The sequence below is a fragment of the Poecilia mexicana genome, unplaced genomic scaffold (assembly GCF_051168715.1).
Source record: "Poecilia mexicana isolate PSO_F unplaced genomic scaffold, ASM5116871v1 scaffold_20, whole genome shotgun sequence".
NCBI classification, from domain to species: domain Eukaryota; kingdom Metazoa; phylum Chordata; class Actinopteri; order Cyprinodontiformes; family Poeciliidae; genus Poecilia; species Poecilia mexicana.
The window spans coordinates 7,030,903-7,053,121 of NW_028263389.1; the positions used below are offsets into that span (position 1 = coordinate 7,030,903).

At 36.9% G+C, this 22,219-nt stretch overlaps 2 protein-coding genes across 4 annotated transcripts; both read left to right on the top strand.

Annotated features, from left to right (window-relative positions):
• Positions 1–12,411: 12,411 nt before the first annotated feature.
• LOC106907969 (sialic acid-binding Ig-like lectin 7) lies at positions 12,412–17,028 on the top strand. Of its 2 annotated transcripts, XM_088001554.1 has the most exons (7): positions 12,412–12,526; positions 12,812–12,892; positions 13,086–13,472; positions 14,044–14,343; positions 15,154–15,241; positions 15,319–15,349; positions 15,890–17,028. In XM_088001554.1, the coding sequence occupies exons 2-7, from the start codon at positions 12,820–12,822 to the stop codon at positions 15,941–15,943; spliced, it is 933 nt and encodes a 310-aa protein (XP_087857680.1). In that variant the 5' UTR covers positions 12,412–12,526; positions 12,812–12,819; the 3' UTR covers positions 15,944–17,028. The 2 variants fall into 2 exon arrangements, with proteins under 2 accessions (XP_087857680.1, XP_087857681.1); XM_088001555.1 differs by lacking the exons at positions 15,154–15,241; positions 15,319–15,349; positions 15,890–17,028 and having other exon boundaries at positions 14,044–15,078.
• Positions 17,029–17,179: 151 nt separating this feature from the next.
• On the top strand, positions 17,180–21,833 carry LOC148153342 (sialic acid-binding Ig-like lectin 10). Of its 2 annotated transcripts, XM_088001571.1 has the most exons (7): positions 18,174–18,244; positions 18,434–18,808; positions 19,230–19,529; positions 19,604–19,861; positions 20,082–20,169; positions 20,247–20,277; positions 20,804–21,833. In XM_088001571.1, exons 1-7 carry the CDS (start codon positions 18,181–18,183, stop codon positions 20,855–20,857), a joined length of 1,170 nt encoding a protein of 389 aa, XP_087857697.1. In that variant the 5' UTR covers positions 18,174–18,180; the 3' UTR covers positions 20,858–21,833. The 2 variants fall into 2 exon arrangements, with proteins under 2 accessions (XP_087857696.1, XP_087857697.1); XM_088001570.1 differs by lacking the exons at positions 20,082–20,169; positions 20,247–20,277; positions 20,804–21,833 and adding an exon at positions 17,180–18,017 and having other exon boundaries at positions 18,170–18,244; positions 19,230–19,637.
• Positions 21,834–22,219: the final 386 nt, after the last annotated feature.

Here is a 22,219-nt window from a genome sequence, read left to right on the forward strand (position 1 = left end):
AACACCACCCAGCATGTGTCTTTGTGCCATAATACTGTTTTCCCGCATTTTTGAACATCACACTGTCCAAAGTCAGCAGTGTTTCCAGTAGCAACACAAGAATCATAGCCATATCATAACCAGCACTCAGGATGTGACCAGCAGAGGTGAACCGATCTCTTTTCCAGACAGCTGAAACCCATTGCAACAAGCACCTGTTCTACACACACACACACACACACACACACACACACGCACACACACACACACACACACACACACACACACACGCACACACACACACACACGCACACCTACACACACACACACACACACACACACACCCACACACGCACACACACGCACACACACATACGCACACACACACACACACACACCCACACACACACACACACACACACACACACACACACACACACACACACACACACACACACACACACACACACACAAAAAGGGAAAGGGCTTTTCCACAGGACTGAATCACTCACTCCAATAAAAAATAAAACATAAAAGCATGGAAAAAAAGAGAAAACCTTGTGTCCTCATCTGGGTGGCTACGAAGCGGATGGTGGGTGTAGGAAAGTGACAAGTGGATAAAGCATAACAGAGAAAATGCAAAGTGAAATAAAATTACTGTATATTTAAGGGAAATTGAAAAAAAAAACAAAACGAGGTGGGAAAGCAGCTAAAGCAGGAAAAAAAAAATGCAGGGAATAATGTGAGACGTTTAAGAGGGTGCTCTCGATTACCACAAGATTGTCCCTTTTTTTTTTCCCCCCAATGGGTGCTGAGGTTCTACTACTACGCCTTTAAAGTGCAACATGGAAGATTTCCAAAAAGTTGACATTCTTTAAGAGTTAGTTGCCATTTAATCGGCAGCTGACCAGGTTGCTGTCTGTCCTGTTTGCGTCTTCCTCTTTGCATTTGTCCAGGCCGCAGAAAGAACCGACACGGCGGCGCACTTTGATGCATATTCATAGCGGCCCCTCGAGGAGAGACACTGTAGGTGGTGACAGGAGCTGCCTCTGCCTGCGCTTTGCAGACATTTGTAGGCTTAGAGCTTTCTTTGTCAGAGACCCGCTTCCTGCTGGGAAAACCATCAGGGGGAACCGACCAAAATGTGAAAGAGGCTTTGATGAGGCAGGAAAACAGAAGAAAAAGGGAGGAGGAACAGAGATTGGATGTACTTTTATGGGTATATTTGTATTAAAAGAAAGAACAACAACAAAAACAAACATCACATTTTGTCGAGTGCCATCATGCAGATCATTAATACACGTCATATATGTTGATCGATGTTCCAGTGACTGTGGGTCAAAAGCAACTCTACACTGGTGGGATTTTAGCTTTGATTTAAAGGAGCTCAGTGTTTCGGCTGTTTTGCAGTTTTCTGGAAGTTTGTTCCAGATTTGTGCGGTAGAAAAGCTGCATGCTGCTTCTCCATGTTAGGTTCTGGTTCTGGGGATGCAGAGCAGAACCAGAACCAGCAGACCTGAGTGGTCGTACTTAGGCACCTTTTCAAATAACGACCCACTGTTTCACACCAGAGCCACTTGGATTTCTCTGCTTGCTAAAGAGCTTAATCTTAATCTTAGTCTAATCTTTACCAAAGCATAAAAGTCAAAAAGATTCCCAGAAGCTTCTAGCTTGCTTTTGTGATGGTAGGACAGAGAATGACGTTGCTAGAGGTTGCACTGCAATTGAATATACTCTTTCAAAGCAAATAATGTGACAAGGTCCTACTCATCCCATGTCCGATCCTTTCGGTGTGAGAGAGCTTCTGAAGCAGAAAGCAGGCCTTCCTTATGGGGATGAATGCGATGCATGCTGTTTTGTTCCCGAAAAAGAAAATGCTGGGACTCCTCTTGCAACCACGATGCATCCAAATATTTCTGACAGCCCACAAATCAGGCAGCTGCCATGTAGGCCTGAAGCTACAGCACTCTGAAGTGAAACTTAAGCAGACAGTATTTCACATGAGGCGAGCCATAAATGTCATCAATAACCAGCGAGGCTACATTTTGCCTGAGTAAAAGTCATGCATAAGGACTGACGTTTTATTCGTTCTGGATTGGGAGCGGCACACTTCAAAAGTGCGTGCTGTCGTTGCAGAGAGGTTTGTTTTGATTTTGTCATCTTTTTAAAAAATAAAAATAAAAAATAAAAAGAAAATGTAAATAAAAAAATAAAAAAATCAAGTAATTACAGATGCTGTCACCTAGTTGCTGCGCTCCTGCTGGCTCTCATGGAAAATCTCAGAAAGGGGCCCAGCCTTGTTGAGCTCAGGCTGACATTACCAGCGTGTTGTGGCCAAGTCACAAAACAGATGTTTACTGTTTTTGTGAGCCGGATTTTTCTCTCCGCCTCGACGGTGACCCCGGGGCCCAGGCGGTTCGGTTTAAGAGAGCGCTGGCGTTTGAGGGGACAGACGGGGGTCGCGATGCCGAAACCGCGGCGATAATGTTTTACTGTAAACGTGGGACCGACTGGATGCATGTTTCTGACGTGGGAGAGTTTATGACTCTGACAGGTGCTTGGGTTCATCCACGATTCAGCCGGCCGGTGTGATAAAGCGATCAGATGGATCACACGTTGGAAAATCGGGGTTGTGTGCGATCTCGTCCTGAATGTGTCACCCTGCGGGAGCAGTGAACGGGGTAGTGAGAGGGGTTTTTTTTTTGTGTGTGTGTGTGTGTGCGTGTGTGTATTTCTCTGTGTAGGCTGCAGCTTCGCAGAGTCTGCAGAGACAGTTACGGAGCCGGTAAAGGTCTCTCCACAGAAGCCATTAAGCTGTGCGTCTGTTAGAATGATGTGTTTTCCTTGGCTGCGGGGCAGCAGCAGGTGCTGGGAGGACCAGCTTGGAGCCTCTGCTGCTGACCTGCTTTGATGTGCGGCCCAGGAACCAGTCTTCCTCTTTTTGTGTCTTTCTCTTCCATCTCTTTTTCTGTTGTCATCCTTTTTCCACAACTTTGTTCCTCCCTCTCACTTCCTTTTTCCTCCCCCCCCTCTCTATATTTTACATGCTGCAATAAGGCTTACATTTTTTTCCACTGTTCCCTCAGTTTGATTTTTACCCTTCATAACATTACCAAGTTCCACTTTTACTCTTTATATGTTTTCAGAAAAGTCTTTCTACTTTAGCCTTCTGCTCCTTTTCTATATATCTACTGGCTGCTTAAACATCCAGAGCTGTTCAGGGTTGCAGAGCAGCCTCTGAGATATTGCATTAAAAAGATTTCTGGAAGAGAAGTGGCAAGAAGATTCCAACAGAGACTTGTTTCCATTTTTTTTTCTAACCATGGTTTGTCTGGGCCCCTAAGCAGAATACAATTTAGGGGCCCCTCATCAGCCTCGCTAACAGTTTCAGTACAGATTTTATTGGAGTCTGGGAGAGATTAAACTCATAGCATCAGACTGTAGCTATGACAACAGCTAATCAAACTGTGAAGATTACTCTTTACACCTTGTTAAATAAATCTTACATTTAAATGTTGATTAAAAAAAGTACATATATATGTATGTATATATATATATATATATATATATATATATATATATATATATATATATATATATATATATATATATATATATATATATATATATATATATATATATATATATATATATATATATATATATATATATATATATATTAATAGTATTATCAGTAAACAAATGTTTAACATCTCTTAGAAAATCTAAAAAGTTGATATTCAAGCATTTATGGAGGGAACCAAAGGTCTGGGGTTCCCTAAGCAGCCGCTTAGTTTGCTTATGCCTTGGGCTGGCTCTTCTTTTAAGTCGGTTTGCAGCATAAACAAGTTGCCTCTGGGAGGAAATTGCTGCTCGGCTGACAGAGAAACGAGACTGCGAACCGAAAACCTGTACTCAACTTAGTTAATGTGTGAGTATGATTATTTACATACAGCAACCTCATTACATGTTGTCTCTGTGTATAATGTGTGAAAAAAGAAACAAGACAACAACAAAAATGGACCAGCATATTATGATACTAAAACTTTTGTAAAACAATTAAGTTACCTCGAATACATTCATTCTGTTTTGAAAAAATCCTTTGAAAAGAAATGCATTGCTGGGAAAAGTTGTTTTAATATATATTCTTTACAGATTGTTCTTTTTCTTTTTTTAAATGTTCACATTGAAAAGCAAATTTCAATATCAGACAAAAATAACTGGAGTAAATATAAAAAAATAAAGTTTTCTAAAAAAAAAAGGGGAAAAAAGTATTTTTAAGTAAAATCCCAAAACAAAAAAAAACAAAACAAAACAAAACAAAACAAAAAAAAAAAAAAAAAAAAAACACAGCCATAACATTTATTGCTCAACCCTGGCATCTTACTGACCAGTATTAAGCTCAGTGCCCTCCCTCCCCCTGCATCCTTCCCCCTCAGCCTCAAGGTAAAGCCATTACGCCTGAAACGATGGAGCAGCGAAGGCAGAAGCCCACTTGGGTTCCGAGACACAAGGGAGGTAAAGCATGAAAAGAAAAAGCCAAGCGCTGTCCACAGCCCGCCAGGAGCGTTGCCTTTTATTTAAGAAGTCCACTCCCAGGCATTCCTTTGCCAAAAAGCGGGGCCTCCCTGGAGAAAGTCAGGATGAGAGGCTGACCTTTCATTCAGATGGGGGTTCAGGGACTTGAGATACACAGAATCTCATACAGTCTCTGCAGAAGTGAAAAAGCAAAAAAAACCCCACAAAAAAACAGAAAAACGTGTAGTCTCACACACACACACACACACACACACCCACGCACACACACACACACACACACACACACACACACACACACACACACACACACACACACACACACACACACACACACACACACACACACACACACACACACACACACACACACACACACACACACACTAATGCCCACACCTTGTTCATCCACCTCCTTTGCCTCTCATTGTTCTGTCAGTCAGGATGGTTTTCTTAGCTGCAGACCACAGCAGGGAATTTCTGTTTCACGAATGGTCACAGGCTTGTAAAAGAATAACTGACTGATTTATTGGGCCGGAGGGGGCAGAGGCAGGTGGGGTATTAGGATCTCCTTGGAGATCTCAATGTTAAATTCCAGTTCAACAACTCAAAACGGCACAAAATGGGCACTGACGCTTAGCTTTTAGATGTAGTCTCTACGTTTTCTTCCCATTTAAGTTAAAAATTGGACTAAATCTAGAATTTTACTCTCGCGCTTACAGCCCGTTCAGACATCTGTATCATTTGAGCTGCGTCGTATTTGCTTAGACTTGACCAGTTTACTTAGATCCTCGAATGAAATCAGCCCCTGCAAACTTATGGATCTTGTTGAAAGGTTTGCATTAGAACGACATTCAAAGGCACATGTCAGGAGATGGATTTTCTCGTCACCCAAATGGATTTAAGGTGACAGTACTGTGGGGCCAATTTGTAAAGAATGTTGGCTGCAAAACATCACGTCCAAATCTGGAGACCACATGTTGTGCCGTCTCACAAAGAACCGTAGCTGAATTTATAGACCATCCTTACTTTTATAGCTTTATTTCATAGAACATTTACAGTACTAAAACAAAAAAAAAAAATTGGCATTTAAAAACATCTGCGGGTGCAGCTAAACTTTAAACATATCGCTCACCTGATGATACAGACAAAAGGTATGCTTTGAAAAGTCCTTGTGTTCTTTTTTTTGTTCTTTGGAGAACTTTTACTGTAAAATATCTGTTGGTTCAATCAGCGAATATAGGTGGACACCCACTACATCGAGGCTTTGAATCATTCTTTATACTGTATCATTCTCCTTCCTGTTCCATGATTTCTCTCCTCGAAGCGATCCCCAGGCAATGAGTTATAAATATCGAATCTAAAAAAACTCAGGCGGACTGGTTTTCCACCAAAACTGGACCTACTGTAAGTCATGCGATGCGCTTCACACTGCGCAGAAATTTAAAAGACAGAAGATGTAAATCAAGACATGGTGGGGTTGGGAGGAAGTTATTTTTAAGTCATCAAGAGGATTAATAGATGAGATTCTTCTTCTCAGTTTGTTCAGCATAAAAAAACCCCCCTTGGTTTAACAAATTACTTTGAGACATTTACATCAGTCCGCTGATCGGGTTTCTCTTTCATAAATGCGAAGCACAAAGTGAAAAAAAAAAACAACCTAATTTCAAGGAAAAGATCTGCGACTTACATCAAGCGAAACTGAAATGGCATGTCGCCATTTTGTGAATTACACAAACTGCCAGATTGATGAAACGGCAAAAATCTGCATGCTTATATTACGATGTTTAGACTGATGACAAATCATAGGCTCAAAAGGAAGAAGTTCTTGCATGTTAAATACTTTTACTCATCATTCATTCTTGGAGTTCCTGTTAGCTGTTGAAAAGCTGCAGCAAAGTGCTAGTTAGCATTTTAAATTATACACAGATTGTCTGGAACATTTTCAGGGAGACGTACGCCAGGAAACAAGTTTTGGCTGTCAATTAACCTGTGATTTCTACTATTTTTTAAAAATCATTTTTTGTAATTTATATATATATATATATATATATATATATATATATATATATATATATATATATATATATATATATATATATATATACATATATATATATGTATATAATTCTCTACCATGTCCACAAGTTTTCAAGCAAACAGGCAGGTGTTAGCTACTTTAAAAGTTAATTGTGTTCATTTATCAGTTTCACTTAAAAAAAAAAAAAATTCCACCCAAAGCAGGATTTTTACCTTTCCAACGGTTTACTAAGTGGACTTTAAGGAAAAAGGAGGATTTGGATATATTTGTTTATGAAAAAACCATCATGGAAAACCAACAGTTTATTAGTAATTAATAATTTCCCTGACAGGGTATATTGAGAGGCCCCCTTGTGAAGTCCATGTCTTCCAAAACGACGCTTCTCCAGGCAGCAGAAAATTCTGGGAGAGGAGCCATCACCACGCACAAACCAGCCAATCAGAAGAGGAATCTAGCAAAACTATTGCAATGATTTGATAACTGAAGAAAAAAAATAACATCTGATGTGAACTTGTTTTACAGCATTTGAAAGTCAGTGCTTATGCAGGTGTTTAGCGTCAACACTGATGTTTTTTTTTTTTTATTTATATATAAGCAAGAAGGTACAAAAACTAAATCCGAATCAGCTTATGATCTAAATAAGCTAACAGATAAATGTGGGACAATTTCATCTAAACTATAAAATGCAGTCAGATGAAGTGAGCAGAAGAGCAGAGTCCTTGAAGGTGAAAGGTCACAATCAACATAAACTAAAGGTTTGTTCATCCTATGCTTTTATTTTTGCATTAGTTCCTCTCCCACCAACCAGGTTTTTTTTTTTTCTTTTTTACATTTGGCTGGTGTGTATGCACTTACATAGCAACAAACAAAACATAAACTGATAACCACGACTAGCTACAGGCTGAAAAAACTTATCATATGGCTCCGAAGAAGTAGGTGTTGAACAAACTTATCCATCCAGGATGATTTGTGTTACTAATAACAAATGCCTCTTACACAGTACAGCTGTGCGCCATTGAAAAACGTCATCTCTTGAGATAACAGCTGCATTTAATTGCAACAATTTTTTATTCTTTATTTTTTTTGGTCAAACGGAGATACAATCCCCCCCACCCAAAATACCTGGCTGATAATGAAAACAAGGAAAAATCAACGTTACGGAGGAGGAATGTGGCTGGCATCGAAGCCAGACATTCCTCAGAGCGGTCAGGAATCCAGACGACAACAAGCTCTGCTGCTGCTGCTGGTGGTAGCCACCGGCCGATGACAACCTGCGCTCCACATCGTCTCTGGCCATTGTTTAGTCTGTGATTGACCGAGTAAGGTGTTTGTTGTTGCTGGACTCTTATCTGTGTTTCTTGGACCGAGAAGGAAAACGGAGCCGACGCATTACGTCGGCGAAGCGGCCTGTTGAAACGAAAGCAGGCGCAAAGATAAGTTGCTTTTACGTTGAAAAAAATAAAAAATAAAAATTAAGTGCTCAACTAATAAGGAAATGCTGGCGTTTATAGCGAGAGGTGGGATATTTAATATCCAACACTTTTCGTTCAGTCAATTGCTTTTATATGCCACCCAGTGCTCCTTTTTCTAAAGCTGCCAGAGTCAGAAAGCCTTCAGCATCCATTGCACACTCCCCCCTAGAGAAATATCAATTTCATACCACAGATTTGAGAGCTCTCTCTATGGGTGACTCTTAGCTATTGCCAAAGAATTCATATTACCACAAGCATAGCTATCTGCCCAGGACCCATCACCGACTCCCTGGGGTGCTGTTATGTTGGGTTATTAACTTGAAAGTGCAGACTTTTTTTTTCTTTTTTTTTTTTTTTTACTGGCATTTTTTTGTTTTGTGGCCCTCAGTAATTTAGTAACAGGAGCCCATCAAGCTGCACAAAAGAGAAAAAAAGTGAGCATGCAGAGGCTGGAAATTCTCATAAGCCGACAGAAGAAAGAGGGGAGAAAGCGCCTCCTTTCTTTTCATTGTTCCAAGAAAAAAATTGCCGAAACCTTTTTTTTCCTGTTCATCTCTGGAATGAAACTGAAAGCAATCCTTAAAAGCTAAAAAAACAAAACAAAACAAAAAAACCCCCCAAAAAACAAAGCCGGTTTGTGCCAAACTGTTGTCAGTCTCAGCTGAAGTCATCTGCATTATATTTCTTTCTTAGTGGAAGTTCAATCGCCACTGTTGTTTTCTCAGAGGTTTCAGAAAGTTCAAGTTTAGAGAATGTCGAACGCTTGCATTTCAATCTATGCAATCGCAACATGAAAAAGATTTAACAGTGGAAACAGAACAAAGGACCTTTTAATTCAGATCTGAATTGCTGGACTTCAAAAGTCAGCAAATCGCTTCAAGACATTCACATCCGCGGTCAGAGCAATATTTAAGTTTGGAATAACTGAGGCTACGGTGAATAGAGTCTACACAACACCGCAATTTCAATCAATCAATCAATCAATCAATCAATCAATCAATCAATCAATCAATCAATCAATCAATCAATCAATCAATCAATCAATCAATCAATCAATCAATCAATCAATCAATCAATCAATCAATCAATCAATCAATCAATGTGACTCTTGATACACAATGAGTGCAACACAAAGTTCTTTAAATCAGATAAAAGCAAAGCACAATAGAAATAAAAACAATGGAAAAAAACATAAAATCTTATGACCTAAAAAAAGAGATAAATGTTGGACTTAAAGCAAACAAAAACTTCCAAATGGCAAAATGTATTGAAATGTTTCCAAACTAAATATTTGTGACAAAATATTTGTATCTGTCAAATGTAAATTTCCAGTGTTCTGAAACGGCTTTTAGTTTTTTTTTTAAAATTTGATGTGAAGGTAGTTTACAAACTTGGACCAGCCTCTTTAAAACATCCAGAGTTCCTTTTCCTTGCTATTATATATATATATATATATATATATATATATATATATATATATATATATATATATATATATAAAGACAAGATGAATTTGCTACGTAGGGCAGAAGTGTCGCTTAAGAAAAGTATCAATGTGCCCACATTCCTTTGCTTTGAGTATCCATGTAATCAGATACGACTGGTTTGGAGGGAAATACTTTCTACACGGCATCAGCGTGCAGAGACAGGAAACCTCTCAGTATCTGACCGCTTTAACCATTGCCCCTTTTATCTGTGTTCCCTCGCCTTGCCGAGCTCCAGCTGGGTGCCGCTGTTTCCTCCAGCATTTTCGTTGGCACAGTCCACGGCCAGAGAGCGCTGCTCTGCCTGCAAAACAGGAAGAGCAGGCCGCCTTCAGACAGAAAACAAGCCGACGCGGTTTCCAGAAACGCCAGGCAGCAAGCGGAAGGAAAATGATAACGCTGCATTTCATCTGGTGCCCGTTCGGTGTCTGAACGTGACTGAGTTTCATCCTATATGTCGTCCTGGATGACAGCTTCCTCTTAATGTTGATCAAACTTCTCGCTCTCCATATACGAACTGCCTCCTGTAAGGTTACAAGACTGTGATTCCTGATGCTGTTTATAATAGTATTCAAATTTACTGATTATAACTGCATATGCCTGAAACCCAACAGATTTGAACGAAGACAGTGGGACAAAATACATTTCATCAGTGTTACATGGTCTGTGTTAGTCTTTACGTTAACTCGTACGCCATTGGCTGATGAAGACTGCTGTTCATCCTATTTGCTTTACCTGGGAGCAACAAATACATATTTCCCCCCCCTGAGTTTCTAAATGGCAGCCTTAAGACCTGTGACTTCTGAAAACAAGTCACAGCTCTTAAGTTTAGTTTGCAGGAATACAAACTAAACTAAGCAAATAAAATCTCACAAGCAAAGTTATTTATTCCGAGGAAGTAAATGATAAGTGTGAGGAACATCTTCGTGACCGTGAATAACAGAAGTTGGGTGTGAACTGAAAACGGAACGACACACAACAGACACTTGGTTTTATCAGGAAATGAAGCAAATGCTAAGAGATCTTACGAAAGAAACTGGAACAGACATTTGTTTTCTCGGTTACTTACACATTGGATTAAACAACAAAGTTACCTTTACATTATTTAATCAGTCACACACAGTGACTTTTCCTAATATCAAACCCACAGATTTGAAGTCAGCTCAGCTATGTAGATTCGTGTTTCTTACTTTTCTTACCTTGCTTTTCTTTTTAGTAGATTTGTGAGTAGAAATCTAAACTTCCTTTAAAAAAAAACAATCTGTACACACGAGATTGTGCACTGTAAAAATGCAAAGGGAAGTAATACCCGGTTCTACTCTTTATTGTCCTTCCTTGTTCTCTGCCAAGCAAGGAAGGATTAAGGTTTAGCCACATGTACATCCTCCTGTTTCACATAAAGGGATTGACAAAAAGCCTTCCTCTATTTTATTGTTCTTTCTTCACTTTACAAGTAAAAAAATAAAAATAAAAAATAAAAAACAGAACACAAACTGTAAGGTTTCTTCTTTTCTGTGCTATATGTCAATGGAGAAATAATCTTGTGGAAAAAAAAAAAACGGGACAACTTGGTACACAACAACAAACATATAAAATTAGTCATGTCAGTTGACATGAGATCACATATTAGCTGTTGTTGAGACAAGCTAGGTCCATGTTTTTAAGTTCCTCTTGGCCCATTTCCTTTCTGTTGTCTCCAATAAAGGCCTCCAGTGCCGAAAAAAATAGCACAAACTTGTTCCGATATGCCAGTTCCTCACAACGGCATCAGGAATTGCTGTCGTTTATTGTACGAGAGCGTCAAAGCATCTGGGAGCTCAGTTGTTGCTGAGATGGAGGCAGGAAACATGATGAACCTGCGTGAATTATTTTACTGTTGTAGAAGAACAAAAAAAGTACCGAAGCATCATCATATAATTATAAGTTCCTTCAACAGTGGTTTTCTCATCGCCTCTCTGTCATAAAGCTTTGACTTGTGAGACTCTTCCATCTGAGCTACTGAAGCTTTTAACTCGTTCTGGGTAACAGGTATCAACATTTCTCACTAGCCTCCTTCTCCTTGTGAGGATGTAATTAGCCTGATCTAAACAGATTTACACATTAGCCACTTTGTTTCCATTTCTTGATGATTGAGTTAACTGAAATCCAGTGCCTTGGAGATTTTTTTGTCTCCATCTCCTGACGTATACTTTTCAGTATTTTTTCTCTGATTTGCTTGGAGTGTTCTTCAGTTTTCAAGCTGTAACAGTAACCAGAAATACCGATCAACCAGTGAATGGAGTTTCCAGACACGTGTCTAAAGTAAAAGTATTGTAATTTTTAATTTTAAAATTGTTTTCTTTACAGTCAAACATATTTGTCTTTGTTTAAAGTTTCTCGACACCAGTGAGATATGTAGCTCCAATGTTTCATGAAGAAAAGCTATTGTTGGTATTCTGCAGCTGCTAATGAAGATACTATTTGCCACAACTATCAGTAAGCTCTATGTTTTTTTATCATCAATTTGTCAGCAATCTTTAAGTACTGGACATTGGAACATGCCCAGTGTAACATTGGAATCCCAATCTTAAAATCTCAATCAATTAACTAGTGTAAAAATATTAATATCCAGAAAAAAACATTCAAAGCAGAATAATTAATACACTAAATTTGAGTGTTTGAAAGAAAATATGGATTTAGTTTTAGAAAACAAACATTTCATAACTAACAGAAACTAAGAACCTTTTGCATAAAATCCTCCACTTAATCCCTGTCTTAATATTCAAACTATTATAAACACTCGATGGGCTTCGGTGAGGTAAAATAAATACGCAATAAAACACATCCTGAAAATCAAATTGTGAACCTGACATCCTTTTTTACAGAAGAGGAAGAAAAGCAGCTGCTGGCATTCACACAACGCCGGCTTTCAAACGGAGAAGTTGCTCTTCTGATTTTCTGTTCACCAGGAAATATTTGCATATTTCTTCATTTGAAGCAAATTTGCTTAATTGGTTTAGCTCTATGTTGATTGGGTAAGAATATCTTTATAACTTGTACAGTTTTTGTGACTTTTACAGAAACTTTTGTTTGTGATATTAGCTGAACATAGTGCGGTTAATTTTACTTGACTTTGCGGTGTGTCGTTGCTTTGAAGACTTGACCACTTGAACCTACTCCAAGTACAGTATGGTCTGTTAACTCTTCTTTATTTAATAGGTCAATTTTAATTTACTACCAATGACAAAACAAGCTTTATCCAATAGTGACCTTGATATAAAAAACTGAAAACTAACAGGTTTTCCTGAAATCTTCTCCAGTTTGAGAGATGAAGGTCTATCAGAGTCTGACTGAGCACATGCTGACAGTCAACATCTTACTGAGTGTCTTCTTTCTTCCAGGTGAGATGTTTGTTCTCTTCCTTTCAAGTTAAGATGTAAAAAAATAATTTTTAGTCTGAAATATTTGATCTTGATATTGTTTAAAGGCTCAACTTGTAACATGATACAAGTGAACTGGAGTTCTTTGGATTATGAATTTTCTCTAAAGGCAGATTTTGCTCCACATTATGTTTATTATTGATCTGCTTTGCAGGTGATTTGACTGATTACTGTTATGGTGGTAAACCAGCCCTCAACATCACTACACCAAATAACATCGAAGCTCTGACTGGATCTTGTTTGCAAATCCCATGTACCTATGAGACAGATCATCCTGATTATGACAGCAGTAAAACTATCTATGGAGTTTGGATGAAAGGTGGTGTAAATTTTTGGGACAATCCAAGCATCGTTATTTTCCACAGCAGTGGGTCAATTAACAAATATTCACTGAATATCACTGGAAACCTGAAAGAGAAAAACTGCACCACTCTGTTTCCTGATATACAAACCAGTCATGCAGACAAATATTACTTCAGAGTTGAGAACGGTGACTACAAGGGAACAGCTTGTGCTGATCCTCTTCAAATAACAGTTAAAGGTAAGATCATATTTTTCTCTATATATCATTGTGAGCCTATGGTCACAATGATATATTAGGCACAGCTTGCTGATTTTCCTGTGAATTTGTAAAGCTAGAAGGTTCAAGTTTCTTTCCAAAGACTTTCAACAAACCCTTCTGTGTGATTACAACTCAAACAATACAACCAGAATAGACAACTGAATGAAATTGGATTTACTATGGTGGCTGGATGTTTTCCTTCTGTCTTAGATGAATTTTTCTTAATTGAGGAACAATACATTTCTCTAGATCAATTGTCCACTCTACAGTAAATTTGAAGCAAATAGGGCTTACATGGTGCTTGGTGGCGATGTTGGACTTACAGTCATGTCAGTTGTGTCCTTGGGTGGTACACTTCACCCACCTTGCCTGCAGCAGCTGTGACTACATCAGTGTGTGAATGACACTTTGGAGTCCTCTGGACTAGATAAAGTGCTATAGAAGTAAAGGCTTTTTACCATTTAAACTGTTTAGTAATTTATTTAAGAAATACCAGTGTGTCTGAATATATCTTCTGTTTCTAAATTGTTGCTCTAATGTTTAAATATAGATTCTCCTTGGAGTCCCAGCATTAATGTTCCCTCTGACCTGAAGGAGCATCAGTCTGTCACTGTAACCTGCTCAGCTTTCACTCCCTGTCCACACTCACCTCCTCAACTCACCTGGACTCTCCAACAAGACTCTCTCAATCAAACAGAGAAAAACACAGATGGAACCTTTACAACTAAAATCCAGGAGATCATCACTCTGTCAGACACACATGATGGATACAACATCAGATGTTCTGCCAGATATCCTGTGACTGGAGGGAACAAGACAGCAGAGACAGAAGTGACTCTCAGTGTTTCATGTAAGTGATCCTGTCAGCAGGTCATGGTTCAGCTGTTTGTGATCAATAAAGTTCATGTGTCTCATTTTCCTCAGATGCTCCTAGAAACACCTCAGCATCCATCAGTCCATCAAGTAAAGGACATGTGCAAAACCGTGAATTTAACAACAAAAATTTTTTATCTATAAAAAAAATGCAACTAAAAAAATGGCAATACAAAATCAGCCATACAATCACGTTTCTTCCGTTCCCAAAATTACACAGCATACACGGCTCCGCGCCTATGCAATCCTTCTGCCGTCAGTGTTTTTCTGTAGGGCTCAACAGGAACAGGAAGTATGCTTTTCAAAATAAAAATAAATTTCACAATAAAGCTGACATGAACTGATATTAACCTAAATATGACTAAATTAAAGACAAAGCATTGTACAAATAATGCAAATATGTCTCTTTTTATGGTTCTGGCACTCAGAACCATTAATGTATCTGTGGGGCAGGTTTACAGCTTCAATGTTACTGAGGGAGGAGAGTTTTACTGTATGACTACAAACGATCTGGGGAATCAGAAATCCTGTGAGATTCTGATTCTTGTTGGTATTATTGACTGAGATTCATCTTGTCATTTTTTTCTTTTCGGGTAATCCATATGTTGCATCATGTGTCAGAATTGACATTCTGTCATGTTTATAAAGAATTACTCTATTAGAATAGACAACTAGAATTTGGCTTTTAAAGTAAAAAAAATAAAAAATAAAATTTAAAAATCCAATTTGAATTATTTGCAGTAACACATAATATTGAGGACTTACTTCTTTGGTTTTCTTGTTCCAGATGATCGATCATCTGGATTACAGATCCTTAATATATTGAAGATCCTGGGCATTGTATTGCTCTGCATTAGCATCATCAGCTTTGAGTGGTGAGATTCTCTTCTATGAGTTGATACTTTGCAGCTGTTGTTAGATGTTGGTGTTTAAATATTATTTTTTCTTTCAGCTGGTTCAGATTCTCCAAGAAACCAAAGAAGGTAAATTAACTGAGTTCATTGTTTGCATTATAACACAATTAAGACAGCAAAAACTGTTCAGGCGACATCTAAAACACTCGGTTTAGGTTTTATTAAAAACACTTATTTTATGTCAAAAGATTTTAGAAATGGTTAAAGTCAATATCCAGTGTCCTTATCATTAACTCATGCAGTTATTTACCATAAATGATAAATATTCTGCATAGATATAAAATACTTAGAGTTTACAGTGAGTTACATTCCCTCAGACACATCCATACACTGATGCACAGGATCATTAGGTAACTTAGGGTTCAATCTTACAAAAAGACATTTCAACATATGATGAAAAGAAGCTGGAATCAAACTCACAACCAAATTTCAGACGATCACCACAAAACTACAACTTACCATCCCATTAAAGGACAAATATAGTGTTTTGTGTTTTTAGTTTAGAATCCAGTGAGACTGAAAATAAAGAGACCAGCCTTTATTTCCTCTGAAACAGTTTGAGCTCAAGTACATTTACTGTAAAATACATTTTGTTGTTTTTGTCCACAGGAACCAGAAGAACCAATCTATGTCAACAATGTGATGGCGACTACAGCATCATGAGCCACAAAGAAACTAAGAAGACGTCAAAGTCTCTGTCAGAAAGAAGATTTATTTCTATCCAATTGTTCAAGTTTGTGTGTCAAGAAGCTATTTTCTATCTGCAAAGACCAGCCGGTGAAAAGCTGGATTCACTGTGGACGCGTCACCAGTTCATCACATCCCCATTCATTGTGCTTTAGAAATCACTTATTATTTCTTGATAGTTTTTTTCTGCAATTCACTGCGGTACTAACGGAGAACGCTAATGCTTTGGTGGATTGCTGTGTCAAAAAAGAGGTCTCTTTCAATTTCAGGTGTAAAACATGCAATGTAAATATGATAATTATAACAATAATACGTATTTATACTTTTGTAAAACAAGTATGAACTGGATGTCAGAAACATTTGTTATTAATATGCCATATTATCCCAAATTGAGGAGATCAAACTAAGATTTTAAAGGTCAAAACATATTTGCTTGAATGAAAACATCAGAGCAGGATATTTTTAAATGTTAATGTTTGGAAGTTGCAATAGCCAACAGGTCTGGACACATTTATTTATATATATGGCAGATATACAAAACAAACAAATAAAAACACAGATAATAAATTTATTGGTATATAACATGCAAAGTAAAACATACTCCTGACTTTTAACTTCAAAATATAGTTTTGTTTTAAATCATTTTGACCTAAATGTTTTCATGGTGAATATTACAATCAGAACCTCACAGTTTTAATATGGTTTGTTTTTCATATTTTCATATCTTTTATTGTTATTAGTCACAAGTAACACCACACATAAGTTGCACAGATCTGAAGTCAGCTCAGCTATGTGGACACATGTATCAAAAGCTCCTTCTTTCCTCGCTTTTTTTTTTTTTTTAAATCATATTTGAGTGGAAATCTAAACCTACTTCTTAAAAAAAAACAATATGTGCACACAGGACTGTTCGCAGTAAAAATAAGTGCAAAGGGAAGTCAGGGAAACATATACTCTTTATTTTTATACACTTTGTTCTCTGCCAAGCAAGTAATGCTTCAGATGTAGATAAATATCTGCCTGTTTCAAATAAAGGCATTAGTAAAAAAAAAAAAAAAAAAGCCCTCTTCTTTTTCTTGTTCTTCTTTTATTCTCATTACAAGAGACAGAACACAAACTGCAGTGCTTCTTCTTTTCTGTGCTCTATGTATTACACTATAAAAAGTGTTTTTGGCTGTAGTTCATTTTATGGATTTATTGACATTAATCTCACTTTATTCATTTGGTTTACTGATGACAACTTACTTTGCTTCTGTTCAATTAACTTAAAAGTTACAAATCTAACTAACTTAAATGAATTTAATTAACTTAAACGACCTTTTCATTTTGACTTTATTTGAAACAACTGAGTTCAATGTACACTGAAAGAAGAAAATAGTTTCTCCATCTTAGTAAATAAGACAGCAAAGGTCATCAGGCCGGAATCGAACCTGCATGTCTTCCCTCTCTATCATTACCCACAATCCTTAATAACCATTCTCAAATAAAGGCTGCCTGAGTCAAAACGTCCCGGTAAAGAAGAGATTGTTTATTAGTTTCCTTATTTGTTTGAAGTAAACTAAAGGATTTGAGTAAGACTGACTTAAATGTGTCATTTTAATCACACTTAGTGAATTCAGTTAAAAAAACAAAAACCTAAAAAAAAAAACGTAGTAAATTGAGTTGGATCAACTTAATTGAATTACTTGTTACCAAATAAAGCAAGTCAATTAAGTTGGCTCAACTAAATTCTTTTTACAGTGCAGTGAGAATCTGCTATAATGTGAAATTATTTCAGCAGCACAATCACACAAAAATCACCCGACACCCTCTTTTAGAAGAGGAACAAAAGACACAGCTGCTTGATTTCACAAGACATCGGCACAGAGGAGTCCGCATGATTTTCTTTTCACTAGATGATATTTACACATTCCCTGGTTTGGAGCAATTTTGTGTCATTGCTTTTCTTTTATATCGATTGGGTAAGAACATCTTTACGTTACTGTGACTTTTAAATGGACTTTGTGGCATGTTTTTATTTGAGTCGACTTCCACTTGTATTGAAGGCAAGGTAAGTTATTCTTTATTTTATACTTTATAAAAGGCAGTATTAATTCATTTCCAAACATTATACAAACTTTACCTAAAATGGACTTTATTTGTAAAAATAAATAAATAAAATAAATAAATAAATAAATAAAAGACTTGTGAAATCTTCTCCAGATAAGACTCTGATGGCGGCTCTGACTGAGAACATGCTGGTCGTCAACATCTTACTGAGTGTCTTTTTTCTTCCAGGTGAGATGTTTGTTCTCTTCTATTTGGAGCGAACACATGAATAATTTGTAGTCAGAAATGTTGGATCCTGATTTTGTTTAAAGGCTTCACATGTAACATAGTAAAACTGAAATGAAGTTTGTGGATTATGAATTTTCTCTACAGGCAGATTTTACTTCAGATTATGTTCATTGTTATTCTGGTTTACAGGTGATTTGGCTGATTACTGTTATGGTGTTAAACCAGCCCTCAGGATCACTACACCAAATAACATGGAAGCTCTGACCGGATCTTGTTTGCAAATCCCATGTACCTATGAGACAGAGAATACTGAGTTCAACAGCAGCAGAAGTATCTATGGAGTTTGGATAAAAGGTGGCAATGCTCCAAACAATGTTATTTTCAACAGCAGCGGCTCAGTTAAAACCTATCAACTACAAATAATTGGAAACCTGAAAGAGAAAAACTGCACCACTCTGTTTCCTAATCTAGCAACAAGTCATGCAGACAAATATTTATTCAGAATTGAAAACTATCCATTTAGAGCAATAGCTTGTGCTGATCCTCTTCAAATAACAATTAAAGGTAAGATTTTATTTTTGTTTTAATGTAGCATAATATTAATATAATTGCTGCTCTGATGAATATTCAAAATTTAGGTTTAGTACAAGAACATTTGATCTTCCTCAGTGTTTCATTTTAATGTTAGAACATCGCTTTCATTTGTCTTGAAAGACTCTTCTGTAAGGCTGCTACACAAATTATGTAATTATGATTGGTACAAAAACATTAATTAATAATGGTGGATTAAAAATTTATAAAAAAATATATTTTGTCTTCAGCTTTATTCATGATAAATGCTAATGGATCCATTTTAAGAACTTTTGGTTGAAGTTGAGGAAAACAGTGATTGGATATTTCTTCTTTTTTTTAACAACTGTTTAGTCATTTTCTGAAGATTGGAAGTTTTAGCTAATTAAAATATCTATTTGATGTGAAACCCCAGATTCTCCTCAGAGTCCCAGCATTAATGTTCCCTCTGACCTGAAGGAGCATCAGTCTGTCACTGTAACCTGCTCAGCTTTCACTCCCTGTCCACACTCACCTCCTCAACTCACCTGGAATCTCCAACAAGACTCTCTCAGACAAACAGAGAAAAACACAGATGGAACCTTTACAACTAAAATCCAGGAGACCATCACTCTGTCAGACACACATGATGGATACAACATCAGATGTTCTGCCAGATATCCTGTGATTGGAGGAAACAAGACAGCAGAGACAGAAGTGACTCTCAGTGTTTCATGTAAGTGATCCTGTCAGCAGGTCATGGTTCAGCTGTTTGTGATCAATAAAGTTCATGTGTCTCATTTTCCTCAGATGCTCCTAAAAACACCTCAGCATCCATCAGTCCATCAGGTTTGGTGTCAGCAGGTAGCTGGGTGGAGCTGAGCTGCTCCAGCAGAGCCAAACCTCCACCCAGATTCACCTGGTTCAGGAACAGCAAACATGGAACCTTTAAAGTTTCTGTGGAGAAGATTTACAACTTCAGTGTTACTGATGGAGGAGAATTTCACTGTGTGGCTATAAATCATCTGGGTCAACAAAAATCACCTGTGATTCTTGTCGCTATTAAAGGTAGCACATTAACTTGCACTCATCTGGTCATGTTTTTTCTTTTAGGATGATTCCATTTGTTTTGTGTGTCAGATTTTATACTGTTTTATCTTAACTAATCAGTTCAGAAATAGGTTTACAAACCACATTTTAAATATCAAAACATTCATTTAGATCTTTTTTAAATTTTTATAGTAACAAATAATTATGAGGATTTACTGAATATACTTTCTTGTTACAGATAATCGATCATCTGAATTCCAGATCCTTCATATATTGAAGATCCTGGGCATTGTATTGCTCTGCATTAGCATCATCAGCTTTGAATGGTGAGATTCTCTTCTGTGATTTGATACTTTGCAGCTGCTGTTAGATGTTGGTGTTTAAATATTTCTTTTTCTTTCAGCTGGTTGAGATTCTCCAAGAAACCAAAGAAGGTAAACTAACTGAGTTCATTGTTTGCATCCAAACACAAACAAAAAATACAAAAAATTTTCAGGCACCATCTAAAATATACATGTTAGGTTTGATTAAAAACACTTTCGTTTCATGTCAAAAGATTTTAGAAATGATAATCCAGTGTCCTTATCATCAGCTCATGTTCTTTACCATAAATGATGAATATTCTGCATAGATATAAAATACTTAGAGTTTACAGTGAGTTACATTCCCTCAAACACATCCATACACTGATGCACAGGATCATTAGGTAACTTAGGGTTCAATCTTACAAAAAGACATTTCAACATATGATGAAAGGAAGCTGGAATCAAACTCACAACCAAATTTCAGACGATCACCACAAAACTACAACTTAACATCTCATTAAAGGACAAATATAGTGTTTTGTGTTTTTAGTTGGGAATCCAGTGAGACTGAAAATAATGAGACCAGCCTTTATTTCCTCTGAAACAGTTTGAGCTACATTTAATGTAAAATATAGTTTGTTTTTTCTCTCCACAGGAAACAGAAGAGCCAACCTATGTCAACAGTGTGATGGCGACTACAGCATCATGAGCCTCAAGGAGACCAGGAAGATGCAAAGATGCCAAGGCTTTTTTCAGAGAGAGGATTCATTTCTATCTACCCAGTTTATCTGTCCAATAATTAATGAATTAATGTCTGTGTTTCAATAAACTTATTTCTATCTGCAAAGGCAGTTGGTGAAATGCTGGATACACTGTGGATGCGTCACCAGTCCATCACGTCATTATTATTATTATTATTATTATTATTATTATTATTATTATTATTATTATTATTATTATTATTATTACTATTATTACTATTTTTATTATTTTCTTTATTTTTTTTGCAATTAAGTGTGATATTAATGAGGTAAATACTAATCCTGTGGTGGATCACTGAGTTATAAAAGAGATCTGAAATTGTTACAAAATAAAGAGGATGTACGTGTGAAGCAGAAGTCCTGCTGAATGTAAAATTTCTGCTTATGAATAGAAGTGGGTTGTTTTTAAAAGTTAGTTTTAACAATTGCACTCGATGTTTTTGCTGTCAGCAAAAAGCATTAATGTGATATATTCCATAATGTGAGGTTGAAAAGCTTTACTCTTTGCCTAAGGTTTTTAATTCTCATATTTCCCTGAACGGAAATTTCTGTGTCGGATGTTGTACAAAGTATTGTTGCAGTTACAGCATTAGCTAACAGGTGTGGACACAGGATGATTTCTTTATCATGCTTTCATAAAGGTGTTGATGTAATACATGCAGAATGAAGTTTAGTACTCTTGTGTAACAGGACATAACGCTTTCATCACTTATCTGTGACAGGTTTCAGAATTTGTTGTGCGTAGTTCTGAACACTTCTTGTTTTTGTTCTTGCTGCATATGTTCTCTTTTTGCATTTTTGGTGTTTTTTCCATGTCTTTTCTTTCTTTTTTTAAAATTTGCACTTAAGATGTAATTCATTAGCTTTATCACTTTCTGTAAAGATTCTTTGAAACAATAAATAAAACTGATCATTGGTGCTTAATTTTCTGATGAAGCTGGTAAGAGCCAGAGTCATGATTGATTTAATTGATTTTAATTATTGAAATGCATATTAACAAATATACAATGTTGTCAAAATGAGGTATGATGGAAGAATCTGAGTGAACAAAAACAAAAAACAGCTTAAATACTGAGGCAGGAGTGGAAAATAAGGAACTAATCAGAGGTGATGTAGAACAGCTGTGGCAGAAAACAACAGGGAAACAAAAGGAGAGACAGTGATCAAGTAAAGTTGACTCGCAAAGGACATTTCAGCAGCAAGACAGTTCAAAGTGTTTTAAATCATAAAACATATCATTCTGCAATCAATTGTGAAACAAACAATAAATATTCAATTTTGTCAAATGCCGTCATTTATAATCATCAAGC

Excerpts from the sequence above, each read along its gene's own strand:
- LOC148153342 (XM_088001571.1), top strand. The coding sequence starts at position 18,181 with ATGGCGGCTCTGACTGAGAACATGCTGGTCGTCAACATCTTACTGAGT. Across the intron at positions 18,245-18,433 it reads GAGTGTCTTTTTTCTTCCAG|GTGATTTGGCTGATTACTGT; the intron begins GTGAGATGTTTG and ends TCTGGTTTACAG. Across the intron at positions 19,530-19,603 it reads AGTGACTCTCAGTGTTTCAT|ATGCTCCTAAAAACACCTCA; the intron begins GTAAGTGATCCT and ends CATTTTCCTCAG.
- LOC106907969 (XM_088001554.1), top strand. The coding sequence starts at position 12,820 with ATGAAGGTCTATCAGAGTCTGACTGAGCACATGCTGACAGTCAACATC. Across the intron at positions 15,242-15,318 it reads AGCATCATCAGCTTTGAGTG|CTGGTTCAGATTCTCCAAGA; the intron begins GTGAGATTCTCT and ends TTTTTCTTTCAG. Across the intron at positions 15,350-15,889 it reads TCTCCAAGAAACCAAAGAAG|GAACCAGAAGAACCAATCTA; the intron begins GTAAATTAACTG and ends TTTTGTCCACAG.